Here is a 19,271-nt window from a genome sequence, read left to right as displayed (position 1 = left end):
CTTAAAAACTGGAAACTGACATCAAAATCATGAAAATTTACTTAAAAATAGAAAATTTACTTCAAATTCATGAAAAACTGATTTGATAATTAAAATTTTGCTAGTCAAGTCAATTTTGATAATTTTTAAATTAGTTTGAGTGTGTGAATCTTGATAATTAACTTGAAAACTGACATTAATATGAAAATTGACTTGTGAACTGGAAATTTGCATAAAATCCATGAAAATTGACTTACAAATTGAAAATTGACTTCAAATTTATGAAAAACTGATTTGATAATTGAAATTTTGCTAGTCAAGTCAATTTTCATTTTTCAAAATAGTTTGAGTCTTGATAATTGACTTAAAAACTGGAAACTGACATCAAAATCATGAAAATTGACTTGTGAACAGGAAATTTGCATAAAATCCATGAAAGTTGACTTCAAATTTATGAAAAACTGATTTGATAATTGAAATTTTGCTAGTCAAGTCAATTTTCATAATTATTCAATTAGTTTGAGTGCTTGAATTTTGATAATTGACTTAAAAACTAGAAACTGACATCAAAATCATGAAAATTGACTTAAAAATAGAAAATTTAATTCAAATTCATGAAAAACTGATTTGATAATTAGAATTTCACCAGTCAAGCCAATTATCATAATTTTTAAATTAGTTTGAGTGTGTGAATTTTGATAATTGACTTAAAAACTGGAAACTGATATCAAAATCATGAAAATTTACTTAAAAATACAAAATTGACTTCAAATTCATGAAAAACTGATTTGATAATTGAAATTTTGCTAGTCAAGTCAATTTCCGTAATTTTTCAATCAGTTTGAGTGTCTCATCATCTCTCGATCATTGTTTAAACTGTTTTAAAAAGCAGTGTTGCCAAAGCAAACAAATAGCACTTCCTCAGAATTGTTGAAACCTTCCTAATTGATGATATTTGCAATTTCCCTTTCAAATTCATTTTACTGAAAGTCTATCCATTTAATTAGCGGTTATAGTAATTAACATTGTACACTTTTTTTACTGTTGGCAACAGTGCTTTTTCGATACACTGTAATTGGTTATTTTCGAAAAGGTTTGAGGAACGTGTAAAAGTATATATAGAAGGGCTCCATGTCAAGATTTTAAATTAATTAAAATAACTCCAGTTAATTATATCGACACCTTTCATTTACTTTTAATACCAATTAACTCGCTAATTAACTAGTTTTTGGGTGCACTCTAGTTTGTAGTCTCTTTTATATCCGTTTTGTTTGAAAAACTATAGCAAAAATCAAGGTAAGATTGTTTACGACGTAATACAGTTTTCATTATATATTGTATACAGTTTTCAACGTCACTTCCTCTGTTAAGTTGGAACTGTAAAATGCTAAATTTTGGCAATTAAATTGGGTCCTGTGAGAAGATTTTTAAGACGTACACGGTATATCAGCTAAAGCGTTCATGTCCACAATCAAAAAAAACGATATCAAAGATCCTGTTTTCGGTAAATTTCAAAGTAGGTGAAACGTCCGATATACCGAGTGACTTCCTGTTACAAGGAAATTAAATTCATATATGCAAGCATTATCACCGCGTATGATTAATGTACTTAAAATAGCCGAAGCGGTAAGTGCATTAAGTGCATAAATAAAGGAAAATGGACACTCAAGATGTTTGCGTAATGTTTTAAGAGGTCCGTTCAACAATTTACAGGTTGTATTCTCTCCACCGGAGGCTTATGCACTTGGAATGAAGACGTTTGACGATGATTTTGAAGACGGACGTTATGGGGAGACAGTTAGGTACGGAAAGCACGCCAAAGAACTGTTACTTCCATTAGTTTTGAAAATGTCTGCGAAATCTCGAGAACGCATTAGTGCTACACATTAACTCCATTTTGTTACTTACTCTTTAACCTTTTTTTTCCTTCTTGTAGTGGAATTTGATGGCACTACAACTAAAAGAATATTTTAAATTTTTTTTAAAGCCTTGGCCAGCAGAATCAAATAACATCAGAATATACAGGGTGACCTATTTGAAATAAAACCATTAAATGCAACGATAACACGTTTTGTACTATTTGTTGTTAACTATAATAACCCTGAATGTTTCTCACTCTAAGCGGGTTTTACAAGCAATTTTGTTGCTGAGTGTCATTTCTAATTGTGTTTCTGGCAGTTAAAACTTTGATATCATTTTTCTCCCGGATTTTACGTGATTTCGAAGTGATTTTTATGTCATTAGATAGGAAATTTAATGAGGATTCCAAAAATGTACTTAAAACAGTAATTTTCTCACTACAAGTGGAGTTTTCATGCAATTTTATTGCTAAGTGTCATTTATAACTGTGATTTTGGCAGTTCAAACTTTGATACCATTTTTCTCCCTGATTTTATGTGATTTTGAAGTGTTTTTTTTATGTCATTAGATAGGAAATTTAATGGGGATTCCAAAAATGTGCTTAAAACTGTCATTTTCTCACTACAAGGGGGTTTTAAAGGCGACTTTGTCCCAGACTGTCCTGTCAAACTGTATTTCTAGCAATTCAAATTTTGACACCACTTTGCTCACTAACTTTACGTGATTTTGAAGTGTTTTTTATGTCATTAGATACGAAATTTAATGTGGATTCCAAAAATGTACTTGAAACTGTCATTTTCTCACTCTAAGGGGGTTTTAAAATCGACTTTGTCCCTGACATGCCTTTTCAAACTGTGTTTTTGGCAGTTCAAATTTTGATACGATTTTCCTCCCTAATTTTACGTGATTGTGAAGTGTTTTTTATGTCATTAGATAGGAAATTTAATGGGGATTCCAAAAATGTGCTTGAAACTGTCATTTTGTTAATACAAGTGGAGTTTTCAGGCAATTTTGTTGCTGAGTGTCATTTATAACTGGGATTTTGGCAGTTCAAATTTTGATACCATTTTTCTCCCTGATTTTATGTGATTTCGCAGTGTTTTTTTTATGTCATTAGATAGGAAATTTAATAAGGATTCCAAAAATGTGCTTGAAACAGTCATTTTCTCACTCCAAGTGGAGTTTTCATGCAATTTTGTTGCTGAGTATCCTTTCAAACTGTATGTCTGGCAATTCAAGGTTTGACACCACTTTTCTCACTGACTTTACGTGATTTTGAAGTGTTTTTGATGTCATTAGATAGGAAATTTAATGAGGATTTCAAAAATGTGCTTAAAATTGCCATTTTTCTAACTCAAAGTGGCTTTTTGAGGCAATATTGTTGGTGATTGTCATTTCTAACTGTGATTTTGGTAGTTCAAACTTTGATACCATTTTTCTGCCTGACTTTACGTGATTTTGAAGTGTTTTTTTTATATCATTAGATATGAAATTTAATGAAGATTCCAAAAATGTGCTTGAAACAGTCATTTTCTCACTACAAGGGGGTTTTAAAGGCGACTTTGTCCCTGACTGTCCTTTCAAACTGTATTTCTAGCAATTTAAATTTTGACACCACTTTTCTCACTGACTTTATGTGATTTTGAAGTGTTTTTGATGTCATTAGATAGGAAATTTAATGAGGATTCCAAAAATGTGCTTAAAATAGTCATTTTCTCACTCCAAGTGGGGTTTTCAGGCAATTTTGTTGCTGAGTGTCATTTATAACTGTGATTTTGGCAGTTCAAACTTTGATACCATTTTTATCCCTGATTTTATGTGATTTCGAAGTGTTTTTTTATGTCATTAAATAGGTAATTTAATGAGGATTCCAAAAATGTGCTTAAAATAGTAATTTTCTCACTATAAGTAGAGTTTTCATGCAATTTTGTTGCTGAGTGTCCTTTCAAACTGTATTTCTGGCAATTCAAATTTTGACACCACTTTTCTCACTGACTTTACGTGATTTTGAAGTGTTTTTTGTGTCATTAGATAGGAAATTTAATGGCGATTCCAGTAATGTGCTTGAAATTGTCATTTTCTCACTCTAAGTAGATTTTACAGGCAATTTTGTTGGTGAGTGTCATTTCGCACTGTGTTTCTGGCAGTTCTAACTTTGACACCACTTTTATCCCTGACTACTCGATTTTGTTGTGTTTTTTTTTTAGTTTATTGGATAGGAAATTTAATGGGGATTCCAAAAATGTGCTTCAAACAGTAACTATCTTTCTCTAACTCGGTCACGTGACTGGCTAAATTATCCTCTAAATTCAAATTTGCCTAGAATCTGCAAGAATTAAAGTTTAACACAGTTTTCGAAACGAGACGTGTTTCTGAGATTTATGACAGTCATTTTTACAATTGTCACGTGACCGTTTAGCTAAATAGTGTTGAAACTGCCATTTTCTCACTCTAAGTGGGGTTTCTGGCGGTTCAAACTTTGACACTACTTTCCTCCGAAAGTACGTAAGTGTACACTCTGTATACGGCACAAAATATGTCAGTACGTATGACGTGGCAATAATGCAATACCGTACAGGGTGTCCTATTTAAAATGATACAAATTTCACTCTGAATAAAACTGTTCACTTTGTATACAGGATTGCTTATATCAGAATTATCTAACGCAATAATTTATAGGGTGTCCCTAATAAAATAGTACACTTTTTGACCCTTTGAATGAAATTCCTACACTGTTGGAGTAGCTTTCTTTTGATGAGTAATAATAAGTTTGACTCTGTAATGTACGTGTGTCCTCTGTAAAGACGTATTTAGACGGAATGCAGATCTTACTAAGCACAATTTAGTAAAAATATACAGGGTCTCATTTGAAATGCTACATTGAATTTCAATTCTTCAATCATCTAGTGTAATTGGAACAGCAAACAAGGGAGAGAATGTAATAATTATTACTGAAACATACCATATCGTGAATGGTTGTCTTCTACTAGATAAACTGGTTACAAACACTATTATTTTGTTTCCAGTTTCAATAAAATGAATTTCAAGAATCTGCTACTGGTTTAAGAGCATCAATATCGAAAGGCGCAAGCAAAGTAGATCGCTTTGTATACGTCAGAATGTTGTATTATATCAAATTAGATGCAGATAAGCCCTGAAAGGTAATTTTTCCCGTCTCTGATCGCGATCCAATACCGGAGCGCTTTTGTCAAGAAGAATCCGAAAAGAGATAATAATTATAGTACGAAAGCGGACACTCTTTAATGATCTAATTATGGGCCGTTTTTCTGCTACGACTTATTCGCATGTTTGATTCGAAATGTCCATTAACAGCTTAAAATGGGACCCAGTGAAGAGGGCTTTTGCAAATTGCCTTGAAAACTTTCGCTAAATCGGGATTAGACCGGTGGTCGCGTGTGTGTGTGTATTGCTTTTGTCCCATCACCTGCCTTGTCCGCTTGTCAGTCCACTAATGAGACGGGTTTAACAAAACTGGTGGCTACTTTCACGTGAAAGGGGATTAGAAACTTTGCGGTGACCATTTCCGTCAAAGGGTTGAATGGGTGGTCAATGCTGGCTGACCCTGTATCTTTACTTCCCAATCGACGTATTAAAGGGGAACTTTTTATAATTTGTGCTTGCCAAAGACCTACGAAAATTGCACTCTTTCAAATAAGACATCCAGTATATTTTTCTTCTTCTTCTATTTTTAGTTGGCTATCATCTATGCGGATCTTATTGGTTGCGTATCGTAACAGTTCAGTAGGTGTTGCTCCAAACCATTTTCGCAGGTTAGCCAGCCATGCAATTCTTCTTCTTCCAGCGTCGGCCATCAACTTTGCCTTGGATTATATTTTGGAGAATTCTGTATTTGTTATTTCTCATGATATGGCCAAAATACTCTAACTTTCTACGCTTCACAGTAAGCATTATTTCAGCACACATCCCATTCTTCGCAGTACTTCTTCGTATTCGTACTCTTCTTTCCACAAAATCCACATTTCAAAAGCTTGCAGCTTTTTTCCATAGCGTCTGACAGCGTCCAAGCCTCCACACCGTACAGAAGAGTGGAGTATATCATGACTATTCTCTTCTTCAGAGCTAGATTCAGATCTGACCAGGAGCGGTCTCATCTGCATACTCATTACTCCGACGTGCCCCGGAACCCGGAGGAGGGTTACCTTGTTGTTCCTTCCTAGATCATTGAGCTTTCCTAGGCACTCCAGAACCATCATCGAGTTGATGTTAGATGAGCTCAACGCTTTGATGTCTGCTTGGTTTTCGGAAAGGATAGCAATTTCCTTGTTCCGGTATTTCCTGTCGAGGTTGAACTGAATACACCTTTCTATGTCGTAAATTTCCGCTTGAAAAATGCTAGGGGACTGGCCCATGGGTTCGGAGTATTTGGTGCGAAGCCCGTAGACTCCTGCTCCACTCCCTTCGGAAGTTTTAGATCCGTCCGTATACCATATTATGGGAATTTTTCGCAATGTTTGAATGGATTCTCTGCTCCAATCTCTCTTGGTGCTCAGTTCCGTTCGAAATTGTTTTTCGAAACTAAACTTCCTGATGATTTCGTCGGTTGGGAGATCGGCGAGGTGTACACTGCCAGTGGTTAGTGAGTCCCTTGCACTGTGTGCTCTCCTTTTAAAACCGGCCTTATCCAACCTGAAATGTGCTCCCCAAGCAGTTCTTCTCACCATGATGTAGAGCGGTGTGAGGTCGAGAATTACCTCTAGTGCTGCCATGGGGGGTCGATCTCATTGCTCCCGTTATGCAAGTCTCTGCACCTTCTGTAATGTTTTCCTTGTTGTGGCAAGTTCGGTTTTTCTGTGCCACACTACTGCGCCGTATGTGATCATAGGTCTTACTATCATGGTATGCATCCATCGCGGTATTGATGGGTTACAATCCCACGTCTTTCCCGCAATGTTCCTGCACACCATCAGTGATGACCTGGCAATCTTTTCTACGTGACGGTTCCAGATAAGTTTTGAGTCTAGGGTAAGTCCTAGATACTTAACCTCTTGCCGCCATTCTAAGTTTTCGTCGTTGAGGCGGATATTTTTCAAGTGCTGAAGTCTTGTTCTTCTGGTGAAAGGTACCACCGTGGTTTTTGATGAGTTCTGATAAACACCATCTTCTGGTGGTCTCTTTCTACGAGACACAGAGGGTTCTTTCGAATTTGCCTTTGGCCATAATGACTATGTCGTCAGCATAGCCAAGACAAGTTACTCCGTTCCCGGTAAGAATTCCGAGAAGTTCCTCTACTACCAGACTCCACATTAAGGGTGACAGGACTCCTCCTTGTGGACATCTTCGATTTGTGCTGATCAGATGTGGTTCTGTCTATTCCCTTGTTTGTCAGGGCTCTTTTGATTGCTTCGTGAGAGGTGTTGTCGAATGCTCCCTCTATGTTTAAGAAGGCGCATATAGCCATTTCTTTGTGCTCGAGTGATTCTTGGATGTTGATCTCTGTCCGGTTTCTGTTGATCTCCCCGCTCTGTAAGCGTGTGCAGGTGCAGAGGCACCCTCTCCACTATCTCGGTTCTATTATAGTTATCTATCATCTTGTCCAGTGTTTTCAGGAGGAAGGATGAGAGACAGATTGGTCTGAATGACTTTGAGAAGGTGAGGTCTCTCTTCCCCACTTTGGGGATGAAGGTGACCCGTACGTAACGTTTGATCTTCAATACAGTTAACCACCTACCTAAAATTGATGAAAATCTTGCGGATTTTGCTTGATCTTGGAGGTACACATCTTCAAAAATGTTACCTCACACAAGGCGTAATTACATGCGACTACTGGTATTTGCCAGCCCGTTTTACACAACAAACCGCTTATTATCCAATCAATTGTCAATAATCAACGATGACCGTGGTGCCACACCTTTTTTTCAAGACAATGAAACTCTCAACCCTCAATGCCCATCAAAATAATAACTGTAATGACCTCTTTTGTGTATTCTCTCACTTCTACTTTAGAATTAGATGACCCAGCACGTTTTACCGTATAGGAAAAAACGTCACAAAGCAGGTAGGAAAATCAATTAATTTGGCACCTGTGTTTTTTTTTTTTTTGGGACACCCCTACTACATAAATTAAACCGGCAACGGGGATATCTTAATCGAGCTGAGTAAAATTTAGTGTTTATTATCGGAAATCCTGATTTATATGGGTTTAAAACGATGTTATCTGGTCCGCCTTTAAGAAAACTGTATGGTTTTTGGGTGCCGATGGTAAAAACGACTCCTTTTTGATTGTCCGTTGTATTTATTGACTAGATAACTCTTACTCTACACCCTGTATAAATCAACCAATATGGGGTGAGCTAGTAAGCCTTGGCACATGCGTTCTCTATTGAGGTATCAAAGAAGAACGTAAAGAAGTGGGGTGATAAGCCGCACTTTAATATCCTTTTACAGGCTTCTGCTTTAAGCCCTTTTTGGTGGAAGTAGAGGAGAGTGGTGTAGAGCCAGAAGTTTGCAAAAACGCGATTTTTACACTCTGCACCACCACTTACACATACATACAGAGTGTCCAATTTGAAATAATGCAGTTGTTGCCATTTGGTGGTGGTGATAACAATTTTGGCTATGAATATCTCAGGAACTGTATGTACATACAGGGTGATTGGTTATATCAACGGAACGGTCAAAATTTACACTTAGTTTGACATTAACCCCTTTGGAATGGGAATCGTTATGGGGATACTTTAAGACAAGTGCAGAATGAATTCAGGAGATAATATTGCGAAAAGTAGAAGCGAGAATAATAATTTTTTTCAAGATCAAACGGTGCATGGTAATGAATAATATATTTCAGAACTTAAACTTGAAAAGTTTCTGAGATATTGAGCAGAAACTGCAAACAACGAGAGTCAACTTTGATGCCCTCTAGAGGCTAAACGGGGCAACTTAGCCGTGCCCGCTCAACGTCTCGTGATAGCCCCATTCATTAGCTTTCTTTTATTGTACGGTGGTTTTATACAGGGTGTTTCAAATAAGCGAGTTATGGACGATTTACTGGAAAAGTGCACGGAAATTTAGTCCAAATTAGGGATTTTTTCTGCGTACTAAACGGCTACCATTTTAGATTTTACTCAATCAAAATGACTTTGTTAACTAATTTTAACGTGGGTAACACAAATTTGACGTCCGTTTTGCTCTAGCTGACACCGTTTGGGAAATGACCTTAAAATTATGTCAATTTTGACACTTTCTAGGGCGTGGCACCGCTGCAAAATGACATTTTTGACTTTGGCACCCTCTAGCGGCTAAACGGAGCAACTTAGCCGTGCCTGCTCAACGACACGTGATAGCCCCATTTATTAGTTTTCTTTTGTTATACGGTAGTTGTATACAGGGTGTTTCAAATAAGCGAGTTATGGACGATTTTCTAGAAATGCGCACCAATATTTTACTCAAATTTCTGCTTTCGAGGGTGGTCAAAGTAAGGTTGCTAGAGCAAAAACAATTGAAAATCGACACAAACATTTTACATCAAATAGGCCTACAATTTGACGTAGATTCCAAAAATCGAATAAAAAATGGATCATCCAATTTGAAAAATTAAAAGTAGACGCAAATATCTACAAGATTCATATTTGGTATTTTTTTAATAAAATGAAAATTAAAAAAGTTACGAGGATGCTAAAAATTCAATAAATCACCCTGTAAACTATTCCATAGTATTGTCAATAACTCGGTTATTTTGACAATTACGGGGTGGTTCAATATACCAACTTGTAGCGCTTGAATTTCTCTTTTGACCACCCTGTATAGCGTTTTTACCTAAAATGTCAAATAACTGAGTTATTTACTGTTAAAACTGAGTTGTTTGCTGTAAAGTTTGAATTTGACACTTTTCACTTTGACAGCTCATAACTCTGTTATTTTGACAGTTACGGGGTGGTTCAATATACCAATTTGTAGCCCTTGAAATTGTCTTTTGATCATCCTGTATACCATATATAGTAGAAATGTCACGCTACCGAAAGATTGAAACGTTTACACCGGGAATGTGTTGTCCAGAAGGGAGCACTGTTCAATTAAATCAGATTACTATACCCCTGCATACATGTATAAATAATAATTTTTGAAAAATTCATATTATTTTGAAAAGTGAGGTTAGGTATATAACATTAAGAAAGATACTCCAAAAAACGGAAAGCAGCGAAAATCAGTTACTGCGAGAAGCAGTGAACTACGACCCGGAGCTAGAAGCACCCCACAAACGCCCCCGATTCCAGTTATTGGATAACGGGTAATTATTAATTAGTTTTTCTTTCTGTTTCAGATAGACGGCAATAATTCAGGACCAACTAGCCAAGAAGAAGAGGACCACAATTTCTCCTAGACCTCCCCCCCCAAGTGGTGAAAATCTGGGTAGAACCTTTCCGCAGTTATCCCGGTGCTAACTGGGCTCTGACTGCACTCCTGATACTTTCCCCCATATACTCATCCCCCACTCACCAGACCCCAACTCCTCAAAACTTTACAGTGTAAAAACAGACGGACTAAGATAGGACTTCTCACGGGTCACTGTGAAATGAGAAGACACATGCACATTCTGGGCCCGTCACAGGATCCGAAATGTCGCTTGTGTCTGGAAGACAAGGAAACTGCGAGACACACGTTTTAGACAGTGTCCAGCACTGGCGACGATCAGAAAAGAGGTTTGAGGTAAAAGTGTAATAAACCCCTTAGAGCCCCGCCAAGGAGGCTTTGCAGCTTTGTCAGAGTCACCCAACTGGAGAGGTACTAGCTTGTGATGGGTCACAATGGGTCCGGCTAGCGTCCTGAGTGTCTTCTCCGAAGGGAGCCCATCTAACAATATCATCATCATCAGTTATAGTAGCATACATATAGTTTGCCAGGATGAGCTGACGACGAAAAAGGAAATGGAGGACAAGAAGAGCGCGAGAAGAGCATCCTTCTCCCAGGACAGAGGACGCCGATGCAACTCTGGGAACTTCCCGAAAGGGAAAATTCCTGGACTTGTAGCGACTTCCTCTTCCAGACCTATCCTTTTGTTCTACAGCGATGGGAGGGTGAAAAGTAAAAAAAAGTCTTGCTTGAGCCATCTATCTGAGACTTGAATAGTCTAAAACTCTGCCTTATTCTTAACCTAAGGCGTAGGGATTCCTAAAATCGGCATTAATGTCCGTTTCCCCAACATTGGCTATTGAGTTTAAGGACAGCTTAGATCAGACTGTGTTAGTTTGCAACTGATCTGTCAAATTCAAACCTCAACTTAGCTTAAGTTATACTTAAAATCGACTTGGAAGTATCAGGAGGGAACAGGCATAAGTGCCTTTGAACGAAACAGAGTGGAAATTCAAAGTTACTAAACCAACCACTTATCGCACACGTAGAATATGGCAAAATGACCGGTCCACGAGATAATCACGGCCTTCAATCTGAAAAGTATGCAACAAATATTTGAACAAAACAATCGTACAAATGGTACTCCATCGGTTCCACCGTTTGAAAAGATTGACAGATTTTATCGGGTGTTTGTCTATTTGTAGAGAGTTAAACATTAGGTAGTCCCTAACAATGAGATGTAAGTAGTGTGTAAAGACCATTATCGGTAAATATTTAAGGTGTACGGTATACCGTACGATCAGTTGGTTTGCTGAGACAATACGGAACCATTTGTGAAGAGACCAGGGGCGTCCCAGGGAATTTCCTGACAATTAAACAATCACACAGAAACGCTCCTTCACTGGTGATATTTTAAATTTAAAATTGCATTTTGTTTTGCAAAAAAGCGAATTAAATTGATAAAAGGTTCTTTGACAACAATCTGTTCTGCTACAAATATTTCGGAGACGACTCTGACCAACACCTTTACAATTATGGTTAATTGAAATGACTATTGTCAAGGTCACCACAAAAACGATAATACTTAGAGCAATTTTAACATTAGAATCGTGTTCTTCAGGTCAAAATTAGTCAAAAGCATCCTAGTTGAAGGGATACCAACAATAAGGTTAACCAAAAATTAGACGTTTTTCAAAGACAAAATTTTCATTTTTAAAATTGACTTTGATAGACATGTCATACGACCGTAGATAGCTAATGAATGGGGTTGTCACGTGAGGTTAATCAGATGGCGCTAAGAGTTACCGTTGGAACGCCAGAGGGCGTCAAAGTTGATTACATTTTTCTTGCACATATTGATAAATATCTCAAAAACTGCGTGATATAGAGGTATAAAATATTTTACTATATCTCTATTAGATACACTTTTCAGCATCTACAACATTTTTTTGACAACCGAAATTTTGACATTTTTGTTATTGTTTGACATTTGTTGTGAAGCTATTTGATATTTTTCAATTAACGAGATTGTAGGAAATTTAATTGTTCTCAACAAAGTTTATTATTATTAAGCTATTAAGTTTATTCTTGTTGTATCTCGTCGTGTTAGAGAAAAACAGCTTCACAGACTTATATCTCTTTTATTTGTGGAGCTAAATTTTTTAATTAAAAAAAAATGGATTGTAGGAAATTAAATCTTCCACAAAAAAGGTTTTTGGCATTTTTCTTGTTTTTGAACGCGTTATGAAAGACAATTTGAAGGGCTACAAACTGGTATGTTGAACCACCCTGTAACTGTCAAAATAACAGAGTTATGGACTGTCAAAGTGAAAACTGTCGAATTCAAACTTCACAGCAAACAACTCAGCTTTAATAGTAAATAACTCAGTTATTCGACGTTTTAGGAAAAAACTGTATACAGGGCGGTCAAAATAGAATTTCAAGGGCTACAAATTTCTATACTGAACCACCCTGTAACTGTCAAAATAACAAGAGTTATGGGCTGTCAAAGCGAAAACTGTCCTATTCAAACTTCACAGCAAACAACTCAGCTTTAATAGTAAATAACTCAGTTATTCGACGTTTTAGGAAAAAACATTATATAGGGTGGGTACAAAAGAATTTCAATGGCTATAAATTGGTATATTGAACCACCCTGTAACTGTCAAAATAACAGAGTTATGGGCTGTCAAAGTGAAAACTGTCGAATTCAAAGTTTACAGCAACAAACTCAGTTTTAACAGTAAATAACTCAGTTATTCGACGTTTTAGGAAAAAACTGTATACAGGGCGGTCAATAATGAATTTCAAGGGCTACAAATTGGTATACTGACTATCAAAATAACAGAGTTATAGGGTGTCAAAATGAAAATTGTCAAATTCAAACTTTACAGCAGACAACTAAGTTTTAGCAGTAAGTAACTCAGTTATTCGAGGTTTTAGGAAAAAACGTTATACAGGGCGATCAAAAAAGAATTTCAAGGGCTACAAACTGGTATACTAAACTACCCTGTAACTGTCAAAATAACAGAGTTATGGGCTATCAAATTTAAAACTGTTAAATTCAAACTTTACAGCAACCAACTCAGTTTTAACAGTAAATAACTCAGTTATTTGAGGTTTGAGAAAAAAACGTTATACAGGGCGGTCAAAAAATAATTTCAAGAGCTACAAGTTGGTATAGTGAACGAACCACCCTGTCAAAATGTTATGAGTTATGAGCTGTCAAAGTGAAAACTGTCAAACTCAAACTTTACAGCAAACAACTCGGATTAACAGTAAATCACTCAGTTATTCGACGTTTTAGGAAAAAAACTTTAGAGAGTTATTGACAAATACAATGGAGTAGTTTACAGGGTGATTCAAAGAATTTTGCTTAGATTTTTGCTCTAGCAGCCTTACTTTGACCACCGCCTCCTCGAAAGCAGAAATTTCCAATTTTAGCGAAATTTTGGTGCACTTTTCCACAAAATCGTCCATAACTCGCTTATTTGAAACACTTGCATAAAACCACCCTATAATAAAAGAAAGCTAATAAATGGGGCTATCACGTGACGTTGAGCGGGCACGGCTAAGTTGCTCCGTTTAGCCGCTAGAGGGTATTAAAGTTGACTCTCGTTTTTTGCAGTTTTTGCTCAATATCTCAGGAACGTTTCAGGTTCAAAATTTTTATTTTTAAAATTAACCTCAACTGCCTAAATACCTTCAGGTTCATAGTACAAAAATGACGTAAAGTGTCATTTGTCAAAATGTAATTTTGCAATGGTGTCACGCCCTAAAAAGTGTCAAAATTTACATAATTTTAAGGTCATCTCCAAAACGGTGCCAGTTAGAGCAAAACGGACGTCAGGTTTGTGTTCCTTAGGTTCAAATTAGTTAAAAAAGTCTTTTTGATTGAGCAAAATTCAAAGTGGTCGCCGTTAGTATACTAGGACCAAAAATCCCTAATTTAGATTAAATTTCTGTGCACTTTTCCAGTAAACCGTCCATAACTCGCTTATTTGAAACACCCTGTATAAAACCACCGTATAACAAAAGAAAGCTACTGAACGGGGCTATCATGTGACGTTAAGTTGGCACGGCTATGTTGCTCAATTTAGCCGCTAGAGGGTATTAAAGTTGACTCTCGTTTTTTGCAGTTTTTGCTCAATATCTCTGGAACGTTTCAAGTTAGGTTAGGTTAGGTTAGGTTGGTTTTTACCTCGAATGCAACTCATTGGGGTGCAACTTTTACATTCTATACACGTTTTCGGTACCGTTTGATCTTGAATAAATTCTTTCTGCATTAAGGTCGAGCTTCATAGCTAATTTGTCTTTTTAGAGATCTAATGGTGTTAGGTCGGGACTATTTGCTAGCCAGCTTATTATTCCAAATTTCCAAGGTTTGAAAAGTGTTGATCTTAGGTATACAACATTAAATATTGAAAATATTGCAAATAATAGTCCGAATATAACTTTTTTGATCCACCCGGTATATTAAAAAGTAAATCCTGCAAAACCTTTACGTCCTGTCGTCCAAGTCTACCTAACCTAACTTAACCAATCACCCTGTACAGTACATACTGTCAACATTAACTCATACGGTTTCTGAGATATGGTAGTGGACTTGTCAGTCCAAATATCGGTTATTCTTGAAGAAAACTGAAACCAATCAAGCAGGTAACATTGACCAGGTATAACAGGAATAATGGCGCCACCACCTCGACTAGTAAAACAGTGAAGATATGGCAGAAAAGATCGATTTCCTTCTGGACAGCTTAACCAGTCTAGTCAATGATCGGTTTTCTATGTCATAAACCAATAAATTAGTATTCTAAGGACCCTCACAGCGGGAACTACCCGACACGCGTCAAAGTCGTAAAAATCAAGATGGAAGACCACAGGCGCCAGGTAAATTACCCAGAAACAGTGAACTCTAGGTAATAAGCAAATATCAAAAAGCTTCAAAAAACCAATTGAAACAACAGTAGATCTTGAAGTATTAAAAAGCTTAGACGTAAAAAACTTCAATTTATCACTTGCTAATGATAACAAAATCGATACTTATACAGGTGTCGATTGGTCAAAGTTAGTTTTTACTTACACCTCTATAAGTTTCAATATGCACACCTTTCTGGTGGATGGGGGACCTAATCAGATGATTTATGACCCACATTATTAATATAGTATGTAATTAACTTATTACAGAAAAACTCGTTGAAAGTACAAAATGACATCCGGCAGGTTTTTCAAGAAAATTCTATCAACCAAATATTGTGAGAAACAATGTAAGAGTCATTTTTGCTTACCATAAATCACAATTGTTACGGATAAATCATATTAGAGTGCACGTTAGTTTCAGGCGAATTTCGACTTACCCGCTCGATTTATTTTTCTTATTTTCTTTTTTTAAAAATGCACTCGATCTGACAAATCGAATTCATGTATATGTGTGTACATATTGAGCCGCCGATCCCATATCAATATCGATCAGAACCAACTATATACAAGAGGATTATACGATATTCTGGTCATCGATCACTCGTAAACACCTAACGTCATCAAAATTAGTCATGTGACCTTGAAAAGTTGATTTCAACTGACAACCATTTTAATTAACCAAGTGAAAAGGTGTTGACTGGTCAGCGTCGTCCCCAAACCAGATTTTCCACTCAGTGGCGTATCATTAATTAAATCAATTTTTTCTCAAATTGTTTGTATTTGTATGTACATTTTCTGGGACTCTACTGGTGGCCTAATCTGATTTTTTTTCCAATAAAGTCGAACTTGGTTTGCAACAAATTAATACCCTAACGGAATTTGCCGTTCTAAGCGCAATTTATGATGAACAAAAATGAACTTTATTTTGTGACACCGTAAATTTTTCCACTTTTTAATGCCAAAATGTTGTAGTTTTATAGGATACAATTGTCTACAATATTATTTTCAAAGTTTTTTTATCCTTTCAAATAACGGACTTGGTGGAAGTTGTTGGGAGATTTTTGTGTTTGTGTCAGTTTTGTGCAAAATTTCTCCTTTAGGAGACCCTTTAGAGCAAAAGTGTCTTATTACAATCTTGTAGAGGATAAAGTTTCTTATAACTTTCATTTCCTAAGTTTTTTTGGTATCTTTCCTAATAACAGAGTTACGCTTAGTTGAAGTTGTTGGAAGACCTTAAACGCTCTTTTTTATTTTGCAAAAAATTATTACATGTTATTCCATCTAGTTTTTACTTTATTTTCATAATTTTTAGTCAGTTTTCAGGTTTTTGACTTTATTTACAACATTTTCAGTCAATTTTCAGGTTTTTGACTTTATTTACAACATTTTCAGTCAATTTTCAGGTTTTTGACTTTATTTTCAACATTTTTAACCAATTTCAAGTTGTTTACTTTATTTTCAACATTTATAGACAGTTTTCAGGTTTTTTACTTTGCTTTAAATTTTTCAAGTCAACTCACATGTTCTTGACTTTGTTTTCAACATTTTTAGTCAATTTTCTAATTTTTGACTTTCGTTTCAACATTTTTAGTCAGTTTTCAGGTTTTTAAATCTGTTTTCATTATTTGTGGCAAAGTTTCAAAATTTGGACTTTATTTTCAACATTTCTAGTCAACTTTCAGGTTCTTGACTTTGTTTTCAACATTTTTACTCAATTTTCTAGTTTTTGACTTTCGTTTCAACATTTTTAGTCAATTTTCAGGTTTTTAAATTTGTTTTCATCATTTGTGGCAAAGTTTCAACATTTTGACTTTATTTTCAACATTTTTAGTGAATCATTAGGTTTTTACTTTGTTTTCATAATTTTTGGTAATTTATTTTTATTTTTATTTAATTTTCAACATTTCTAGTAAATTTTCTAGTTTTTGACTTTACTGTTTATTTAAAACTATCTTTCCGAATAACAGAGTGACGCTTGATTGAAGTTGTTTGGGTTTTTTTGTACTTTACCACTGTTTTTTGCAAAATATCTATCTTAAAAGATAATTCAGCACAAAAGTGTCTTATTTATTACAATCTTGTACAAGATGAAATTATCTACAATTTCAATTTTTAAATGTTTTGATACCTTTCTAAATCACGGAATTACGGTTGATTGAAATTGTTGGACGATTTTTGAAGCACTTTTTTGTGCTTTGACTCAGTTTTTTGCAAAATATCAAAAGTGTATCATGACAGTCTTGTACAGGATGAAATTCTCTACAACCTTCTCCTATAAAGTTTTTTGGTGCCTTCCCAAATAACTCTTTATTATTCAACTATAGTTACATCTGCCATATTTGCATGTTACATATTAAAATCCTTGAAAGACCACAAAAGAAAAAAGGAAAATCAAAATTCTCTGTGAAAGCCGACAATCGTCAATCTCATTCATATGCGACCGCAAAGACCCGACGCTGCGCTGCGCCCCTCTCTTTATATCGCCGGGTTTTGGCTCCGCCCCCCATTCCCCCCACCTTCAATCAAAAAGGGGGCGGAGCACCGAACGGTGGGGACCGCATGCCCTGTTGCCCGCTTTATGTTGATCACAAGTGCGCGATCTCTCGCATGGTTGTCATGTGTACGCCGTTTTGTTTCTATATATATATATATCACATATATAGGTATGATTGAATGACATGCGCGATTTGTGACGTATTTTGTGGTGTTATTGAGACTTTTCGTGGCGTTTGTTTTGGGGTCGTTTTTACAACGCTTTCCCGCCTTGTCAAGTGGTTTTTTCCATACGCATGTATATCCTCTAGGAGCGTATTTATATATGTTATTATGGCGACGACGTTTCTGATTTTGAGGACCATCATCAGGAACTGAGAGCAATGCTATGCTCGATGCCAGTGAATGTGCGGTGTGCGGGACGTTTTGAGGTAGTTTTTTTCTTGATTTTTGAGGTGTCCGCCGGTGAGACGGCGTAGTTGTTAAGGTGTCCGCGGATCGTGGAGGTGAGGTCCGCTCATCCGGACTGTCGTACCTGCAGATGGGGATATTTGAGGACGGTGGCAGGCACACCTCACCCGGCATGCACTGGGTAAGTCCTCAATATGTTCGCGGGGGGCGTAATACGCTACTTTCAACCCTCTACCCCTAAAGGAACTATTCCTGATTCAGCCATTGCCATTAATTAGATTTAAGCTCCAACGTTTCGGTTTACGGACGGTAACCACCATCAATTTAAATCACAACTACAATTCAGAACCACCCTGTATATTACCCCTCAGTCAGTTGATCAGTGATGGCAGGACCTGGGGCCTAATTCTTGAAAGCCGCGACCGGAGTTCTCAATAGAATTGTTGATAGAATGTGACAGAAGAGGCTGACAATAGCGGGTTCCTGTCACATTCTACAGGTCTTTCTCTTGATTATTCTTTTCCCTCGTTTCAAGAATACGCACCCTGTATCAATCAAAAAATGTTGGTTTGTGCAAAACTATTTTTTTTTTGAAATTTCACAATCAATCGAGGTACAGGGTGTTCCCAATTACTGTAGAATCAGGTCTGTGTATTGCTTTTTTTTTAAATAAAAATTCGACTTTGGAGGTATATAGGTACAGGCTGGAGAGGTAAAATGCATTGCAATCTTAATCGGTTCGGAAACTTAAAACTTAGAAAACTTAATAACATACTCATTTAAATACTAATGTAAATTTCTTGCTTAGTAAGTGTAGGTAGTCTCTTACACCATTTTAGTGAGACAATAAATGCAGCTTTCAAATAAATAATATCTCAAAAACCAAAAACATTTCGGGGGTAATATCCCTAGTGCATCTAATTTTCCGGAAAAAATCGGAAAAAACGAGTTTCTAAGTAATTTGTTAAAACAAATTACTTAGAAACGAGTATTCCAATTTTTCCACAGGAAAAATTAGATGCACGAGGGATATTTGGTAAGATTATTTCCTGAGTTAAATAAACATTTTATTTTAATTAAAACAATAAGAACAATAACTTTCAAGCTAAAAAGGGTAACACTATTCTTTATGTTGCTATGAGGAGTGTGAAATTTTTTCGATTTATTTTTCCGGAAAAACTGCTGACAGCTAAGTTGACAAGTGATTTTTTCACTTAAAATTTACATTTGTTATACTAATTCTTGATAGCGATTGGTCAAAATTGATAGGAAGGAAATAA

At 36.1% G+C, this 19,271-nt stretch overlaps 2 protein-coding genes across 4 annotated transcripts in view; one reads left to right on the top strand and one right to left on the bottom strand.

Moving 5' to 3' along the window:
• Positions 1-19,271, bottom strand: part of LOC145736961 (uncharacterized) — a 156,605-nt gene that overhangs the window by 40,079 nt on the left and 97,255 nt on the right. The window lies entirely within an intron of this gene.
• Positions 17,501-19,271, top strand: part of ap (apterous) — a 145,640-nt gene continuing 143,869 nt past the window's right edge. For 2 of the 3 annotated variants that reach the window (XR_014180151.1, XM_081991523.1), the window contains exon 1: positions 17,501-18,172. Coding sequence is in view for 2 of the 3 variants with exons in the window: in XM_081991523.1 (XP_081847649.1) it covers positions 18,122-18,172 (51 nt within the window). In the remaining variant the exon portion in view is untranslated. The remainder of the gene's footprint in view (positions 18,173-19,271) is intronic. The other variant, XM_081991524.1, reaches the window with a different exon arrangement.

This window comes from Ips typographus, linkage group LG13, assembly GCF_016097725.1.
Source record: "Ips typographus isolate SLU linkage group LG13, UJ_Ityp_2.0, whole genome shotgun sequence".
Taxonomy (NCBI): Eukaryota; Metazoa; Arthropoda; class Insecta; order Coleoptera; family Curculionidae; genus Ips; species Ips typographus.
Note: the sequence above shows the minus strand (reverse complement) of the source record. Positions and strands in the feature narration are given on the sequence as shown.